This window comes from Necator americanus, chromosome III (assembly GCF_031761385.1).
Source record: "Necator americanus strain Aroian chromosome III, whole genome shotgun sequence".
Taxonomy (NCBI): domain Eukaryota; kingdom Metazoa; phylum Nematoda; class Chromadorea; order Rhabditida; family Ancylostomatidae; genus Necator; species Necator americanus.
In genome coordinates this window covers 17,063,424-17,080,388 of record NC_087373.1, presented here as the reverse complement: position 1 = coordinate 17,080,388, position 16,965 = coordinate 17,063,424, and the positions used below count along the sequence as shown (strand labels likewise).

The following is a 16,965-nucleotide window of genomic DNA, read 5'->3' as shown; positions in this document are numbered from 1 at the left end:
CGGTATAAAAGGAACGTCACCTCAATGTGTAACAGCCACCATTGTAGTGCTGGAGAGTGAAGTGATTACTCTCGTATCTTTTGATCCTACACCTCTCATAATTGGCCCAATTACCAAGGCTGGGCCGGATTACGAAGGAAGAAGTTTGCATCATATTCATGGCCTCGTTCTCAACTCCCTTTCCTTCGAATCTCCTCTGCTAGCTCGTTTGTAGACGTGATTTTTCGCGCATTTGCGGGATCCACTGGTGCCCGTTTGGAGAACTGGAAAAAGACGACGACGACGCCCTTCGATGGCCACCGATCGGGGTGCACTGAAGTTTCGTTGGACAGCCACATACGTGCAGACGGCGGTGTGAACAGCGGGAAAAACTTCCCCTCCCACTAGTCACACTCCCGTTCATCACTGTGATTGCGCCGCCGACCCAAGACATGCCGTCGGAGAACCATCTCCTCCAGAACAACACCTCGGCACTTCATTTTCTTGTGTGCAATTTACTTATCGGTGCTTCATCGTGCTCATTATCACGAAATTTTACTGTCTGTGCACGTACTTTTGAAGTTTGTCGTGTGGTATATGGTTTCAAAAAGTTTGAAGTTTCTGGCGTTGATCAATCCGCTTGGGATGCGCCCCCACGTTCACTTCAATTCAGAATCGTTTGAAGTTCACGAACGTGTAACTGGCCTATACAATGACTTGCAGTGGCTAGCCGATATGTCAAGTCAGTCTCTTACCCTCCCAGACAAGTTTGGTACCAATTTATCGACCCTGTAGGGACGGAAGGCTTGGTGAGCACTAGGGCGGCTTCGAACCTCCGATCGATCGTGCAGCAAGCGGAACCTCTAACCTCTATACTACACCCGCCCTAGTGGTTTAGTTTCTGTTCTTATCGAATTAACCTTCGATAGAGATTCGAATGTGGTGTATGGCAGGGGATTAATTTGCGAGCTAGTGCAATGATGGGGATTTTTCTCCTACTTTGTCGTGAACTCATTAGATCTATGTGAGTATGTCACATTACATGAGGCAGTGGGTTCACAGCGGATCCTCAGAGGACGAGGAATAGAGCTCGAAAAAGAAAAGTGCGCCCGAGCCAAGTTTGATGCTACTCTGCAATTACAAAAAGAAACAGCATGTCAGCAACGACTACGGGGGACTTCAGGTGTAGTTTTTGTTTCGTAGCTGCATTTTTTCCAACGTGATTCAGTTTTTGCGAGATTTTGCATCACGCGTACTTAATATCCTTTCAGAATTTTAATGTTATACAGTAGAAGCCGTTCTTTTGTTGCACGAAATTCCTTCCGGGAATACCATACTCTGCTCGCTAAATATACACCAAAAATAGTGGGGAGAAATGAGGCGCAGGACGTATTTGCGAACAGACGTCCGCGCCGTTCCCTTTTTTCTTGGAGCATTTTCAATTCGGAGGTCATACGCGCATATGTTTGATGATCCTCTCGGAAAGCGACATCTTCGCTAGCAAAACGCTTTTGGATTCTTAACCTTTAGCATTCCAATTAATTTCCCGTTTTTTTGACTTTCAAAGGTAACGCTAAGAGGTTTTTGCTTCTACACGGGTTTTTCCAACGGAAAAAAATCCATTGACAAAAAGTACAGCTACTAACATGCTCACTTATTTTTTGTTACGATTCAGTCATCGAATTTACGTCACTCGGATGCATATTTTGCTTCTAATTAGACCTCCATAGAATTATATATATTAAATATAATATATTAAAGCAGACAGCTTTTTCACAGTATTTTTGCAAAGTTCACCACTTCTTTAACGAGTCGTTATAAATGCTTAATAGTATGAAAATAATTTTACTGCCCCCCTAGCCCCAATAATTTTACTACTGACGAGTTTGAAAACGGTTAAGCACAATGGGCGAGACTGCGTTTGTGCGGTCATGCTTCGATACCGCTTGACAACAATCGAGTATTTTATCCGCCTTGCAGCAGTAAAGCCCGCGCTCGTAAACCTCTGAGATTTTGAACTGAAGATGAAGGCACCGGTGCATCCGAAAAGAATTGATCGAAGCCAAGCAAATTTCTCTTGCCCGAGGATGATGCCTTACGAACCTTCGCAGAGGGAAACGTAGGCTCTTTTCTGGGTGAGACATTCTTCTCATTTAGACGGGAAGATTGTTCACCTATTAGTTTTGTTGTTGCAAAACGTTTGATTGGTTTTGTTCCTACGCGATCTTCTCTACTTCTGCTTTATTTTCTTGTTCATGACCTTTTAATTTAATCGTTCCTTTCCTCATTTGCCTCTCCTAGAACAATTCCATATAAGGTTTTAGCGTTGCAGAATGCTTGGTGTCGTGGGCCTCCTCTTAGTTCTGCTGAGCACATCGGTGCTCGCGGATCTGTTCACCTCGTTGGCCGACATGCAGGTCTTGGTAGATACTAAGAAGAATATTCCGTCTCTTTTGTACCGATACATTAACAACGAACAAGAACGACTCGAGCAGTTGAGAGGGTGAGTATTCGGATCCGATTTGTTTCAACGACCGCACAAGACCGTCGTCGAATCGAGTTTAGACTGGCGCAGCAGTATGAAACAAAACATTCGATGGAGAACACTATCAAAGACATCACTAATCCAATTAATGCCTTTCTACTCATAAAAAGAAAGGTACACGTTGTTTACATAAACATTCATTGAAACTTCGCTGTTTGGGCCAAAATGGCTGCAGTTTGTCAACTGCATCCCCATATTTTGAGTCCTCTAAGAGTCATCTATCCGAATAAAGCCTCCTTACCTCTTTTGAGAGAGCTGTCGAGAAAATTAACGGCGTCTGTTTCAAGTTTTAATTTTAACGGACATCCCACAGTTTTGAATTGATATTATTCAATGGTTAGCAAAGAAAGAAAAATCAACCGAGGCTACATTGAACCAAAAGAAGTATTCTTTCGAGAAATTTCTTTTCAGGATGAAGCTTTCAAGATTGGCGAAACACCTCTTTACAAACTTGAAGTTAAAGGCTTCATGAGCAGTGAAGGTCTCAGTTTATCCAGCGAGGAAGTAAATGGGAATGCGGACATGAAAGCATGTAAAAGTAAACTAGTAGTGGTACTGCTCGTCAAAATATCTTCTCCAATGAGTAATAGTATCCATCTCGTGTGGTTTTCCTTTCGTCAGTACTCTGGCTGTAGAGAGTTACCCTCCTTGAACACGAATACACCTTCACTGCTCTTGAGGCCTCTGATACAGCCCCTAAGATTGAGTAGATTCCTGTTTTCTTAGCGAAACCGCTACCCTCATGAGTTTTCCTCCCAGATGTACGACTGGAAGAACATCGAGCGCAAAATGCAAATGAACAAAGCCGATTCGTTCATTGAACGTGTCAGCAACGCCAACTACGGGATCCGTCTGCCCACAGAGGTGAGTCTTCATTATTTCCTCCCTACGACTTGAAGAGAGAAGCGTTTATCGCTTTGATTCAACAGCTGGGTCCAGGAAATTTCGTTGGTTTTTTTCTGTGTTGTGATGCAGCGAAATTTTTGAGATTTCAGACAAACTGTCGATATTATGAGCATATTGGGTTCAAATTTTCTGCAGATTGCATGTATCCATCTTTCAAAAAGTTTGTCACCCATCACATTTCCCTATTTCTTCCATTTACAAAGAAAAAGCAATATAATGGACAGAATAAATAATCGTAAATGATAGCTGAGTTCTTTGCCTGAGTTGTTGAAATGTTTCCATTCTGCTACTCCTTCTTTGTTTCAAAACAAAAATCGCACCATGCCGGTGGGGATCTCGGATATAATTTCCCAAGATTTTATGCCCTTTAGTATAAGTTCTTCGACTTCTTCACCTGGTCATTTAAGATTCTAGCGTATCATAGGTTTTGGACTAGGAGGTGGATTTTAGGGAGCATCATTGCCAGTGCTTCTTCGTTCGTTCCTTCGTCACTAGTAAGAGGTCGCCTTTGTGTCTACACAACCGCCACTCTCCTGGGCCAACCAATTCTTTCAATACTCTTGGACGCGAGAAAAATATCAACATCTTGCCCCGCCCTCTGAAATATTCGCTGAAAGCCGCCTTCGCTTTCTTTTCCACATTATAAGGAGACCATCAAAGTTGTCTTAAGGATGCTCCCAGACTCAAACTGGAGGAGCCCACCTGGACGTAAAAGAAAGTTCAGAGCGGAAGTAGTGAAGGAAGACCTTAGGAAACTTGGCATCGACAGGCAGTTCAGGCGAGACGTAAAATTTCGCAGTATGTGGAAAAGTGACGGATAAATTTTATGCGGGCTGATTGAAAATTATGGGTTCAAATATGTTCAACGACAGCTTGCGTCGGCAAAAACGCGGATAAGTTGCGTTTAGCCATAGGGTCCGGCCGCCGTTTAAAGGCATCACCCCACGAATTTGGGGTGGTACGGGTTTCATGCGGGTAATGCTTATACGGGGTCGTAGATTGTGGGGAAGAGGGTGATTCCGATTTTCTCCCTGTATCAGTGTAAACGGACGACCCGGGAACGCTGTTTGTTACGACGACTTCTGTTGCAACGCGCCACCTTTGCGCCCCGCCCCCGCCTGCGATTCGTCCGAATGAGTTTTCTGTGTCACCAGTGTTTGTGAATGGATGAGCACGAAGCATTCGCGAAGATTTCACGAAGTCAAACGTTTTCGGGACTGTTTCGTTGTTCAGACTGTGTTGGAGAAATCTTCTAGGTGTTTTCCATTCGGGCGGATTTGGCGTAGTCAGTCAGAGGTTCCGCTGTGACTGCACGATCGATCCATGGTTCGAATCCGCCGCAGTGCTCACCAAATCCTTCATCCCTCCGGGGTCGATAAATTGGTACCAGACTTGTTTGGAAGGATCAAAACACTGATCTGATACATCGGCTAGGTCCCGCAAGTCCCTGTACAGCCTAGACATGCGTTCGTAAACTCCAAACGATTCTGGATTGAATTGAACGCGTTGGCACATCCCAAGCGGATTGATTAAAGTCGTCCCTTCTATTCTTTAGTAGTTTAGGTGTTTGCCAAGCAAAATGGGAATCACCGAATACCGTCACGACGCAACAGTAGTGGATTCTTTGAATACAGTCATGGAATTAGGGCGTTGGCCGCGGAAAGGTCGAATACAGTAGTTCGGTCAATGCCGTGAAGCGAAGTGCGTTCGCACAACACGCAGTCGAAGAAATTGTCAAAAGGTTGGACACCGCAGACCATTCGCTACAAAATCCCACGTATTAGGAATGTAATTCACAGAAATGCTTTACGTATAAGCCAGAACAGGGCCTGTCAATGTGAAAGTGTCCCGAACTGCTTCTTCTCTTCAAGGGTCGTGATTCGTACACCGTGTGATCCTCCAAAGTGCTGGAGAAAACAATCGAGCAATCTCATAGTTATAATTGCCGTTAATAATATTCCATCACATCTTCTCCAACATGCGATCGCAATGCAAATAAACATCTTGGCCAATTTGCACTCCACACTCCATTCCTCAGCTGCTCGTCCTTTTCGGTTTTCTCCCACCAAGCAACTAAGGGTGAGAAATTTGCATCCTCCTCCTTAATGGTAAATTTGGCAGTTTTATGGCTATGCGCCCATTACTTGTCATGCGCGAAAGCACTTCTAAGGTTCTCTAGTGGTTTCTCCAGTGGTTAGTGGTTGCAATCTCACAGCCTCACGAGATCGATTTTGTCCTGTTTCTACGCTTCTGTTGATTACTGGTCAACATCCACAATCTTTGTGGTTTAGGTAAGACTTCGATTCTTTTTTGATGAATTCGTGCGCGACATCACCTTCGATCACGTGGTTGTTAATGGTTTAAGATACCGCCGCTCACACAAAAACGTATGGGATGCCTGATACGTGCACAGAAAAGGTTTTCAGGTGGATATCCATGGTAATAAATGAGAGAAAATGGAAAAATCAGCAACCATGGTGAACATCGCGAATACTCCAAACGCGTCTCTGTCCTGCGCCATTAGCCTAACTTTCATCAGTAAGCAAAATTCAGGACGGATTTAATTGTTAGAAACTAACATGACCCTGCCACTCCTTCCTTCTTTTGCCCAGGAAGCATAAGTCTGTAAGGAAATCAGAAGAAAAGGAAACAACAGTTTCTAACTAGGCTTTTTTTATAATCAAACGGAGAGGTGAATTTCTGTTTCAGGAAGATTTAACTGGAGCAGCTATTGGTTTGTTGCGTCTTCAAGACACTTACCGCTTGGACACTAGAGATTTGGCTCAAGGACGCATTTTGGAAGTACAGGGCAACTTCTCGCTGAACGGTTTGAATCGAAACCTCCCTTTACGGTTCGAAAACCTCACGTGGCTAATAATCTGATGTGTGTTTTAAGCTGGCGATTGCTTCGACATCGCTAAGGCCGCCTATAATGAAGGTGATCACTACCATGTCGTTATGTGGATGGAGGAGGCAAGAAGGCGTCTACACCATGAAACCGTGAAAACTGCTGATCTCGAACAGGTGCGCTCGCATTCAGGTGCTACTCTCTCGTCTTGGTTAAGTGTGTTCTGTTAAGGTCTTGGAATACTTGTCGTATTCTCTCTACAAACAAGGAAACCTCAAGCATTCACTTCAGCTGGTAGAAGAACTCTTTGCAATGAGTGCGTTTGTATCGAAAATTTGACATCTTCTCTGCAACTACAGCCCGGATGTGCAAACCAACAAGAAATCATTAGTGGTTGATCTTTCCAGGACTCTGGTTCACTGATTAGGCGGAATAGCACATCATTAATACGTAGATAATGTTCAGCATCTAATTTCATCGTATACACGGGACCAATTACCGTATCTCTGATTTCAGATCCTGATCATCCACGGGCAAAAGGCAACATTAAGTGGTATGAGGACCTGCTGAAACAGGAAGGAGTCAAAACTGCTGATATGAGGAGGTCGTTAAAAAAGTGATAATCTATGATTCTCTATAAATGTGCACATCACTGCAGGTCTCTGGGTCGAATAAGGAACGATCGTCCGGATAGTGTGCTGGGAAATAGGGAACGCACCATCTACGAGGCGTTGTGCAGGAGTGAAGTGCCTGTCGTAGGTGTTTTCTTGCATTGCGGCTAATGAGCAACGACAGGTAGGGGTGTCATTTCAGAGCGAGAAGGACATCTCGAAGCTGTATTGCTACTACAAAAGAGATAGGCCATATCTCGTCTATGCTCCTATTAAGGCAAGTTTATGGAAGGATCACAATTCACGAAAATCGCCTCATCGATGATCGCAAATATACAATGATATCTTCTTCTATATATCTTTTCCGACCGGATGTCTTCGATGTGAAGTCATCGCCGTTGCCAAATATATAGTGAAATCGCCAAATATGTCTTCATTCTAGGTAGAAATCAAGAGGTTCAATCCTCTCGCTGTTTTGTTCAAGGAAGTAATGAGTGACGAAGAGATCGAGGTTATTGAGCAGCTCTCAGTTCCAAAGGTGAGTTAATATCACATATGTACTCGACGCAGAGAAGAAAGAACATTTTCTAGTTGAACCGTGCAACCGTACACGATTCTGCCACGGGAAAACTCGTTCATGCAACGTACAGAATCAGCAAAAGGTTGCGTACAAGTCCTACTACGCCACGCAAGCTTGAATGTTGTTTTTCAGCGCCTGGCTGAAGTCTTGGGAGCACGAGGTGGTGGAACGAATCAACAAACGCATTGATATGATGACTAACTTGGAGATGGAAACTGCGGAAGAGCTGCAGGTGAGCTGCTCGACACACGTCGCACTCACGTAGAGGCCTAGTGCTCAACTACAGGTGCAAAATTACGGTGTCGGTGGTCACTACGATCCTCACTTCGACCACGCAAGGAAGGAGGAGACGGAATCGTTCAAAACTCTCGGAACTGGCAACAGAGTTGCAACTGTACTCTTCTATGTTAGTCTCGGCATATTAATATTATTATGTTTATTCTGCGTATTTGTTTCGAAATTGCTCGCTTCAATTCTCTGTTTGATTTCAGATGACGGAACCACGTTACGGAGGGGGCACTGTCTTTACAGAGGTCAAGTCAACTGTTCTGCCAACGAAAGTAAATTTTTCCCTGAAAGATGTACAATTTCTGTAGTTACGAATGAATTCACGTTTTTTTCCAGAACGATGCCCTCTTCTGGTACAACCTCCACAAGTACGGTGACGGCAACGTGTTGACTCGCCATGCTGCTTGCCCAGTCCTTCTGGGGGAGAAATGGGTATGTATGTTTCCCCCTTCGCACTCACCACGTGGTCCTATGTAGCCTATGCAGCTCACAAAAAATCCTTTTAGTTTGCACAACGAAAATAACATCGGCGAAATGGTAGAAGATTTTGTCACCATCGACATTGTTTTTCTACTGAGAGAAGTAGAATAAAATATCCTTCATCATACTTTTTTTGCAAGAACGTTGGAAAATCAAATTGATGAAGTTACATCAGATGAAGCAGTTATTTGGTCATTTTTGCTGCTTACTTTAAAAGGAAATGTTTGATGGTTTGAAAATATTAAGGTACCAGACGTGTTTTTAGTGCCTAGGGAAAAATCTTAGAAATGAAAAATTGGAGTCGAATGGTGCCCTTTAGCGCCGTATAGTTAGACTCCATGTTTATGTACAAATTTTACTATTACGGTGTTCGGAAAGTATCTGCCTAAATACGGCAAAATTCCAAAACAACACAACTTTTTAACAACATTTTATTATTCGACGAAATAATATCCATCAACATCGACAACCTTCTGCCAACGTCTCACAAGATCACGGGTTCCTTTGGCGTAGAACTCCGGCGACTTGGAGGCGAAGAAAGCCCGAAGGTCATTTTCGAGGTAGTCACGGTCATCGTAGCGATTCTCTTCTTGGTGATGCTGAAGCGATCGGAAGAGGTGGTAGTCGCTCGGGGCCAGGTCCAGGCTGTACGGTGGGTGGGTAGAACTTCCCCGAGCTCCAGAATTTTCTGGGAAGTCTTCTTCGCGATGTGGGGGCGCGTGTTATCGTGCAGCAGGCGAACGTTGTCGAGCTTCGGGCGCTCCTTGCGGATGTTATCGGCCAGTCTTTGCAGTTGAGCGCAGTAGATCTCGGCAGTAACAGTCGTGTTGTCCGGCACCACTTCGAAACGATAGATTCCATGAACTCCCCACCAGACGCTCAGCACGACCTTCTTCTCATGGATTTCACCTTTCACGAAAGGATCTGGCATTTCATCGCCAGCGCACCACTCACGTTTGTGGGTGTGGCTGACGTAGAGGACTCATTTTTCATCTCCAGTGACAATGGTATCCAGCCAGTCGAATCTGCGGCTTCTGGAGAGCAGCAGAGTGCAGATGTCCAGGCGTCTTTGGCGGTTGCTGTCGCTCAATGCATGTGGGAGCCACTGACCAAGCTTTTTTTTTTACCATTCCGAGAGATCGCAGTCCATTGCTCACGGTGGACAGCGAACAGCCAAGACTGGCAGCAAAATACTGCACACCTTCATATGGATGCTGCTCCGCCAGATTCTTCAGTTCGTCGAACGATATTGCAGTCAGTCGATCAGAGCGAGGCTCATGTTCGAGTTTCTTGTTTTCGGCTTTGAAACGCTGGAATCAGGCGCGCACAGACCGCTCAGAAGGGAATAGTAGCGAATACTTGACTTAAGTTTCGATGGGCTTCAGCAGCGGGGTGGCTAGATTCGGACTCGTAAAGGAGTACGTGTCGAATATGGGTGGAATGTCCTGCCATTATAGGATGAAATAGGCAAGGAACTTCCAGAACACCTCAAAAAATCCGCGCTATTGCGAAAGTTTCGGCAGATACTTTCCGAACACCCCAATATGTTGTTATTTTTGAACCTCCCTTCACAGCTTACCATAGGCTCACTATCTCGACCTCCTGCAGCCACGTCGAACTCATCGAAAATCAATATGCGATACGATTCTCAAGCCATTAGAATAGCCAATTTTTGCATGAATAGCGTTTAGACCCAAGCAAACCTCCATCAGCCCAAAAAAAAATCCTATAAAAGGAACGAAGCACAACACCGTCGGAGTGTGTCTATCGTAGGCTTTTTGTGTGTCGAAAGTACGTTCCGATACGATTATCCACTCTTTAGAAAGCACTCTGAAAGCAAGCATTAACAGAATTATCTTTTAAGGTAACGAACAAGTGGATTCACGAGCGAGGAAACGAGTTCCGACGTCCTTGCGCCTTGAAAATGTCAGAGAACGAAAGGTAAACGCGTGTATCTCATTTCAGAAGTGCAAAACTTAGCGCTGAATTTCAGGTTCGTCGGTGACCTCGGTATCGGACCGGAGCCTAGAAACTCTCCAAATCTTAGTCCGGATCTGTCCAAAGACATATTTAACACTATCTAAGCGCCGTTGAGAGCGCTAGGAAACTTTTAGGTGCAGTGCCGCGACCAGTGTGTGCAGGTGCCGTTTCTTGTTCTAGTTCTAGACATTAGTGTCACTTCATGGCAGCACTAATGTGATATGATGAGAGAAACTCAACATGAGCAGGGCGGTGGTGCTTTGAGCATTAGCCTCCGTGTAGTTACGAGAAATTTAAAAGTAGAGCTCCTTCGTTCGGTCACTTAGTGTTGTAGTGTGTCGCCTGCCTGTGATCAGAGCCAAATAGAACGCGGTGAGTTCTTTGTGTGCCTTTCAGTGTCGTGTGTGAATGCAGTCGTCTCCTATCTGTAGGGTGAAACAGGAAGTTGACCACCACCGCTCTTCGCTGCTGAGCAGAGAAAATCATCGCTGTTGAACGGCTTTAAACACCTGTGCCATGACAACAGTGCTGGAAGGTTAGAAGAACTGTCGTTCTAACCTTCTAACACTGAGGTCGCGCTATTGGTCCTAACAGTTTCGAGTGAATCTCCTTGTTTTTGTTCTGTTTATAATGCGGTGTTATCGGGTGGTGATTACTTGTTTTTCTTGAATGCCTTGCCAATCAGCTTCCAAATGTTTTGCCAAATCTTTCTTCTGTTCTTGGGCAGAGACATCTTTCTTCTTTCTTCTCCCACTTGTAAGTGCATCACAGAAGGAGCGCTTTGTGAGAGAACGTTTATGTGTCGTTGCGGCCTTTAGGCCTTGCTCCACAGATTCGCGGGATTTTCTGTTGATTACTGTTGAGTTGCGAATTCTTGGAGTCCGTTAACTATCAAATATGTGTTTTGAACCTGTTGGGTTTCAGAATAAAGCAAAACTTAAACATCTCCAACAGTTCCGCTTTTCCAATGCTTGTGTGAGATTTCAGAGCTGCTTTCAATTCGTGTTATTTTGTGCGATTGTAGCAGCGTTACTCTTATTGTGAACTTCACATTTGAGTGTACAACAACCGTAAGGCCACGATGGTTCAGGAGCAATTTTCAGTAGTGATGAAAACTCAGGGGCCGGTTTTTTTTCACCCCACAACGGCCGCACTGATGGAAACCCAGATGAGATTAGTGTGGAAGAATTCTGGAATCTGAGTAGCCGAAACTCATCTCGTGGCCGTCGAAGCAGCGTACAAAGAAGAGCAAACTAAGAAGAATGACGAAGCATGTCACAATCGCATTTGTTGGTACCCACAAATCAAGGAACTGATAGGCTCGATGAAAGATCTTCAGTCACTAAGGGTCGCCCTCGCACACCTCACAACTCGACTTCTTCTCAGAGAAAAAAGAGCTTGTTCTTGTCGTGGATTGGATTGGATGGATTGGATTAGATGGGGTATAACGTTGTTATCTTCTGATGTTATCTGCTCAAGCTGTGAAAACAAACACTGCAACGAAGGCCCATAGTAATTGCTATCGTTAGTTGGTTGAGTGCAGCGAGCAGCCAGTCGAGTTACGTTGTGGGGAGTGGAAACGAGGATAATCGAATTGAAGTTGAACCGCGGTGACCATATCTATTCCGCACAAAAGCGGATTTTCCTTACTCTGTTCGTATAACAGTGCATGAATAGGATGAAGTCTTAGCAAATTCCTTTTCCTTCAATTAATTTCTCTATTAGACGCCAATCATGCGCAATTACGCTGAAAAACGGGACAGAAATTTCTACAAACTATGGACCTGGAGGTAGTCCTCCTGGTAGCAAAAGAAACGATCGAACTCACCTAAAGTTAAAAGTTTAAAGTTAAAGCTTGTAAATTTCCATCATCCCTCTCGCGAGTTGAAGTTTTTAGTTTTTTTAATAGTGCATAATTGGGACTACGTAGTCTTAGCAAGTTTGTTTTCCTTAGTTCTATGATTCGTTTTGGTTCCAAGACTGCGGTAATATCTTAGTTCGTAAGGATTTAATTTCGATAACTTTTTTTCGTGTAACTGTGCATAGCCGGCCTGCTTCAAAGGCAACATACAACGAATCTGGGGTGGCACGGATTTCGGAAAGTTCCCATACGGGGTCGTAGATTGTAGAGAAGAGGGTGATTTCGTTCATTCCTTCCCAATCGCCGTAAAAAACGGCCCGGAAGATGCGGCGCTTGCACGAGGCTGACGCGCTCCACTACAACTCTTCGTAAACAACAGCGCCCCGGAACGCTCCAAGTCAGATCTTCCGGGCCGCTTTTTACGGCGATTAGGAAGAAATAACCGGAATCACCCTTTTCTCCACAATCTACATCTAACCCGTATAAGAACCACCCACCTGAAATCAGTACCACCCCAGATTCATCTGGTGTGGTACTGATTTAAGGATTGCTTTTAAGGCAGCGTATCACGAAACTGATGATGTTGGGGTCTGTGTACGCAAATATACGGTTCAGGGTGTACAACACAAATATGAGTGTGTCTACGGCAGTTCACCCCATTTGTCCTGAAAAATGGCGTGGAAACCACATTATTTTCTACGGGGCGTGTTAGAACGACTCACCCTTGTGCATATTCCAGTCCCCTCAGCACTCTATTCCTGAGGTTTTATTATTATACGTAAAAAAAGGTGAAGAGCTATGGAAAGCAAAAAGTAAAGAGGTTCGACAGCTCTAAACATCACGACATAAAAGAATCAAAACAAACGGCCCTATGTGCGAGGAAAAATGAAGTAACTGCGAAACGAAAGAAAAACCAGAAGCAGCAGTTCCTTGTCGTGCTCTTTGGGAACACAAAACTCATGCACACACACAACTTGGTTTGTTGTTACGTCCATAACATGTAGCTCAACACTAATCCAACGCTGGACCACTTCGGTGAGAGATAAACAAAAACCGTGAAACAACTTATTTGCCTCAACATGCCTTTGCACAGTTATTTGGCGAATGTTGGCCGCGGTTGCGCTAGACAAGCTGACTAACTCGACCGATTCGAAACGAAGGCACTCGCTTCAAACTCGACTACGCAGCCAATTTAGTTTCTTCACTGGGCATCCCATGTTCGAGTTGAGTCGAATTTGGTGGATAGGGCAACAGTTCGTCCGAACAATGGAACTTGCCCCGCAAGAGGTTTACTTTGTGCCCAAATCCAAAAGAATTGTGTGGGATATGTACGTCCAACTTGTTCTTCCAAAACTATGCTAAAACTGATCACGAGTGACGAACGACACTAACGGATACAATTCTCAGACAGTTGGAACCCGAACACCACAAATGTCACGAAGTATGAACAGATGAATAAACTGCTACTGGCTTTCTATTGCATTGAAAAGGTTGATGTGCACATACATAAACGATGAAGCTGTTATATTACATGTCTAGAGGAGGTGAAAAAATTCCTTAAAAAGACATCTTGGAGAAATTCGACTGCAATATGTGGTGATCTTCCTCAGAGGTTCAAACTACAGCAGATGTAAGCCCCGCACTACGTGATCTCTAGGCTTTGCCCAGGACTCCTGATGAGCGGGAAGATGTTAGTTTGGCCCATATTACTGCAACTCGAATGCTGATTTAGATGGTTGAAGCAAGTTGCGAACAACTCCGCATTAACTTGTATTTAATATAATGTGATATAGTATAATACTATGATCTAAAAATACTTCATTACGACAGCAAGACAACATTGTCACTAACAACAGAATGAAGATCTCGTCTTTTCGATCATATTGGAGATAGTTCGTATACAGACATCATAGGTCAGTTCGTGGAAAGACTAGGAGACTTTCGTAGAGCTAGAACGACTTGGTTGATAGGTTAATAAGGCGCAAGAGGTTGCATTCGAAGCGAGCTTCAAGCACTGGCAGATGACCGCGAGTGTCACTTCCGCAGTGCCGAGAGTTGCCTCCTTTCCCGAAGCGCAGTTGAGCAAGGGTCACACAACGGAGTCTATCGAAGACGTGCAGGAATGCAGTACGAAGATCAGAAATTTTTGTACCGGCATGTACGTTGAGCGGCTCTACGCCTCTGACATATGGATCAGTTGAGGGCATTTAACTCGTGTTTTTGCCTTGACAGCTCATACTTTGGTATGGACGTTTCATGCTTTACGTGCGTATGTTGTTTTTGAATATAAGTTGTATAATCCAAGTAACTTGGTGTGCGAGGAAAAAACTTCAAAGTTTTTATCTGTGGGAGAACAGTTTTTTTTTAGTGAGTATATTCTAGTTGGTATCTGACAGAGTAAAAGACAACTGGGTTGGAAGGGTTTTTTAGCCTGCCAAAAAGAAGGTCGAGGATGAAGATCCGTGCATGCGATGCGAGAGCGCTAACAGAGGAGGTTTATGCTGAAGACATGATGATGGAAACGGAGAAAACCAGTACCGTACTTTGATTGAAACAGAGAAATGGCGCACTGGACGTCTTCAATGACACCAGAAAAATTCCGCTCCTTAGAACGAGGCGATGAGCTTGTGTAGTTGTGTTCTGGTGGATATGACCATGGCCTTGAGCTTCGCTTCTTCAACCCAAATTGGGGATCTACGAACGGAGAGATTTAGATCAGTCTCTGCGATGATAATATTCGCCTTAATCACATTGTATTGGTGGAACAGTGGAAAAATCTATTTCTTTACAAACTTGGAAACCTTTCACAGAGAAGAACACGCTCCACTTTTTCCAGCTTCAAAGCTAAAGTGGGCCACAGTAAAGCGCTTAAGGAGCTACACCTTGGGAACCGGGGTCTACAATAGTTCCAGTAGTTGTCAGATGTAGAGCATCATAATCGTATCGACCAAATCCACGTTTATCGAAGATCTGGAATAGCAAATGTTGTTACTGTTTTTGTTTGTTGTCATCTGAAGCGAAGTGGTCTCAGTCACAGAAGGGACATTTGTGAGTTTGAGCCATGGATTTGAACTTGTCAGAGACAGAGTTAGGTGCAGGATCGTTGATGTTCCATGTGCTACATGTCCTGGTCGTTGAGCACTCCTCGTTCTTGAAGTTTGCTGACGAGAGGTTTCTCCATCTTGAGCAGTTCATCTAAGCCTAGTGTCTCGTCCAGCATTTCCTTTATAAGTGCTCTGCGATAACACGTGTCAAGGACTTATCAACCTTTTGGTTCTTAGTGTGATTTTCTGGGAATGTGTTCGGGACGATTCAGTGGAAAACTTTATCCTTCATTGATCGGAGCAAAAAAAAAGGTGAATAAAGCGGCTTTGGAGCTGCTTAAATATCTAAAGGGCAGCAATATATTACAACAGAGTTGATATCAGTACAAGAGAAAGATTGCAAATAAAAAGGAGTACAAGCACAAGAGTCGCGATATGTTGCGGCAGAATGTGTCTTGGGTGGGCGCTGATTTTTTCGGTATCAATGAATCAAGGTTGGGCATCTTGTGTTCTTAGAAGAAAACCCTCATGTGGCGGTTGGAAACTAATTTGACCACTTACGATTTTAAAGAGCTCATTGAATAGCAAGAACTTTGAAGGAAAGATTGAGTGAAGTTCGGTCATGCTTAGGATTTGAGAGAGAAACACTTACATTGGTGATTTCTCCACTTGTCTTCATCGAATAAGGTTCGTCCGTTCATCCCAGAAGGTGCTGCACTTTACGGTTGCTAAGATTTGGCATGGCGCACTACTGATTGGTGCTGACGATTGCTGCAGCTAGAGCTGTTGCTGCTTTGGTTGTTGAGGTTGAGTTTTTTAATCATCAGCCTCTGGGTGAGCAGGCTCACCCCTTTCAAACTTGGGTCCCATGGAGGCGTCGTCGATGGGCTTGTTCTCGTCAGTCATTCTGAAACAGAATGATATTGCATGTTGAAAAATTGACAGAAACTATGTGATGGCGTTTGGGTCAGAAAATTTAGGACACACCTTCAATGAAAGGGATCAGGGAAGTCTAAAGGAAGCGAGGAGTCGAGCTGGAATGCTGGTAAAACAATCTGTCATCTCGAGAAGTTTCCGAAGAAGAAGAAGAGGCCATGAAGGGAACGAAGAAGAACGTTGAGATTGCTGAATTTGTTGAGGCTCCTTGTTTGTCCTTGTGTTGAGTTTTTTGTTGTTGTGAATGCGCAAAGATGAGCGCACTGATGGGAAGCACCTGAGAAAATAAGTGCAAAGGCTACTGTATACAGATGTAGGTAGAACGCTCTTGCAAAAAATGCATTATATCTGGGAATTGCCAGTTGAGGTTGTCTATTGTGACGTTCTTTCCTAACGTTTTGCATCTCCCGAAGAGTTGAATTTTGTTGGCGTGGTTGTGTTGTGTTGTGTTTGTTGCATTGGGAACGATATCGGCTTTTGACGCTTGCGCTGTTGAAAAGATTGTACGCGGTAGTTAGTTCCTTGTTTCGTGCAGACTAGCGCGCAGAATGTCCGCAGCGCGCCATATCGTGGCTATGGCTCCCTCGATGCAGTCATAGCAGCCAACTACGTTTTTTCGAATGATGTTGCAGTTGAATTCTGAGATCTGTTGAAAGATTTGTAGTCTTGTGGAGGCTAACTACATATATTGCCTATTCAACAGAAATTCCTTTCGTACAAGCCTCTGGCAAGTTTTTGGTCCCTTTTAGGACAATTCCGTTAGAACTAGGGAGAGGATGGTAAATATGACAACAGTTCGAAATGATATATATATATATATTATTGTGTGTGCAATAACAGTTCACTACATCCTCCGGCGGGTTGCACTTGAAAGTAGCACGAATAACGCATGTTCTTGGAGAATTGT

General features: G+C 44.1%; 2 protein-coding genes across 2 annotated transcripts; one reads left to right on the top strand and one right to left on the bottom strand.

Annotated features, from left to right (window-relative positions):
• Positions 1 to 2,312: 2,312 nt before the first annotated feature.
• On the top strand, positions 2,313 to 10,321 carry RB195_009850 (uncharacterized protein; the record flags this gene model as incomplete). The annotated part of the gene is made up of 17 exons (XM_064190586.1): positions 2,313 to 2,482; positions 2,545 to 2,638; positions 3,284 to 3,388; positions 6,140 to 6,257; positions 6,327 to 6,454; positions 6,510 to 6,594; positions 6,795 to 6,882; positions 6,937 to 7,033; positions 7,092 to 7,170; positions 7,336 to 7,427; positions 7,481 to 7,551; positions 7,602 to 7,701; positions 7,756 to 7,875; positions 7,961 to 8,029; positions 8,094 to 8,189; positions 10,102 to 10,178; positions 10,231 to 10,321. 17 exons carry the CDS (start codon positions 2,313 to 2,315, stop codon positions 10,319 to 10,321), a joined length of 1,680 nt encoding a protein of 559 aa, XP_064048169.1.
• A 4,625-nt stretch (positions 10,322 to 14,946) lies between these two features.
• RB195_009849 (uncharacterized protein) lies at positions 14,947 to 16,028 on the bottom strand (the record flags this gene model as incomplete). The annotated part of the gene is made up of 3 exons (XM_064190585.1): positions 14,947 to 15,048; positions 15,114 to 15,259; positions 15,971 to 16,028. 3 exons carry the CDS (start codon positions 16,026 to 16,028, stop codon positions 14,947 to 14,949), a joined length of 306 nt encoding a protein of 101 aa, XP_064048168.1.
• Between the last annotated feature and the right edge of the window lie 937 nt (positions 16,029 to 16,965).